General features: G+C 34.6%; 1 protein-coding gene across 1 annotated transcript in view; it reads right to left on the bottom strand.

The window, feature by feature from the left end:
• Positions 1-137: 137 nt before the first annotated feature.
• LOC107709441 (NEDD4-binding protein 2) overlaps positions 138-1625 on the bottom strand; it is a 17608-nt gene continuing 16120 nt past the window's right edge. Inside the window, exon 14 of the mRNA XM_016513914.1 lies at positions 138-314. Within this exon, the coding sequence (XP_016369400.1) occupies positions 138-314 (177 nt within the window). The remainder of the gene's footprint in view (positions 315-1625) is intronic.

Genomic DNA, 1625 nt, shown 5'->3' with positions numbered 1-1625 from the left:
ACACACACACACATCCATTCAAGATAATGCCAGACTCTGAAATCAAAAAATTATCCAACACACCAAAACCTGTACAATCCAACTGCTATATATAATAGAAAAACTGTTATTTTTATGTATGTATGTATGTTAGTGGTTCACTTACCTAAATTCTTGTCTGTGAGAACCTGACTAAGATGATGAAGGGCCTCATCCACATGCAGTCCATGGAGATCTAGAATATTCTGAGGCAGGAGTGAAGCATTCACTCTCTGAAATATCTGCATGGCTGCTCTGTGATTCGCTTCATGCATCTTGTCCCCATGCATGTGACCCTAAGCATGTACACAAAATTGGACATGGAAACTTTAAGTAAGAGTTCTAATCAAAGAACAGCACTGCACTTTCCATACATGTTTTAAAAAGCTAACAGACATAGGAAATAAAGCTCAGCAGCAAGTGTCCTGAAAGTTCAAATAAGATGTGATACAAAAATTTTTTGGGAAAATCTTTATTTTTCTACATTATTTAAACTGCTTCATGGAATGAGTAGTTCATTCAGTGGAAACTCTGAAAATCCCTAGAATGGCCCAAAGATACCTAGAAATCAGGAGAAATCAGTAATTCTCCAGTTTATGAATTAACAATTCCTGGTTGTGAACTTGCAAAAATTGGGATTTCTATAGAATGCAACAGTCAGGTTACGGAAGTAAAAATCCCATTCATTTTCTCTATCAGGGTTTCTGCAGGATTTTTAAGCTCAAATTTAAGTATTTTTAAGACCTTTTTTCAGACCTGCACAAATAAAATTAATACCATATGAACAATGTCTATAGTAAAAAAAAAAGGGAAATAGAGGGCAATGTCTATAGTAACTTATTAAACTGTAAAATGACTGTAAAAAGCATGATTATTCTACTTATCGATCCACCAGTTCACATTTACAGCTCTGTGTGTTTGCAGGGTAAAAACATGGGTCGATTTTCACATTGGTCTGAACAAAAACAACCCCAATACTGTGTTCCTGCAATACTGGAGGCTGCAGTTTCAGGATTTCTACTAGGACCATATTTTTTTGTGACAGTGCCATCTAGCCAATTCTATTCCAACAGAGGAGACCTGATTCAAACATCAAACAAACAGATGCAAAGACTAGATCCATGGAAACTATTCATTTTTTATCTTTCCATCTTATTTTTGATGTAAGAGCTGGCGTGATCTCGAGTGTGTGAGGCGATCTCCATTTAGCTGTGCAAACAGTTCACTGTGCTGCTGGATTTGTATTCAAATTATTTTAAATGTATTAATGTACTAATAAACACACACATTTGTACCACAATTGTTTTATCGTTTACTGCACTTAAGTGGGTCAGACATCAGACGTGAAGTGCTGCGGCTAATGAACAAGTCTCGCAAAGAGACAAGTCTTTCTTTCTAAGAAAACAGAATTTAAAACCTAAAAACTATATATACACTGCCGTTCAAAAGTTTGGGATCAGTAAGACTTGTAATGTTTTTTTAAAGAAGTCTCTTATGCTCATCAAGGCTGCATTTATTTGATCAAAAATAAAGAAAAAAAACAGTAATCTTGCAAAATGTTATTACAATAAAAAACAACGGTTTCTATTTTAATATACTTTAAAATA

This window comes from Sinocyclocheilus rhinocerous, unplaced genomic scaffold (genome assembly GCF_001515625.1).
Source record: "Sinocyclocheilus rhinocerous isolate Xijiao unplaced genomic scaffold, SAMN03320098_v1.1 scaffold1648, whole genome shotgun sequence".
Taxonomy (NCBI): Eukaryota; Metazoa; Chordata; class Actinopteri; order Cypriniformes; family Cyprinidae; genus Sinocyclocheilus; species Sinocyclocheilus rhinocerous.
Note: the sequence above shows the minus strand (reverse complement) of the source record. Positions and strands in the feature narration are given on the sequence as shown.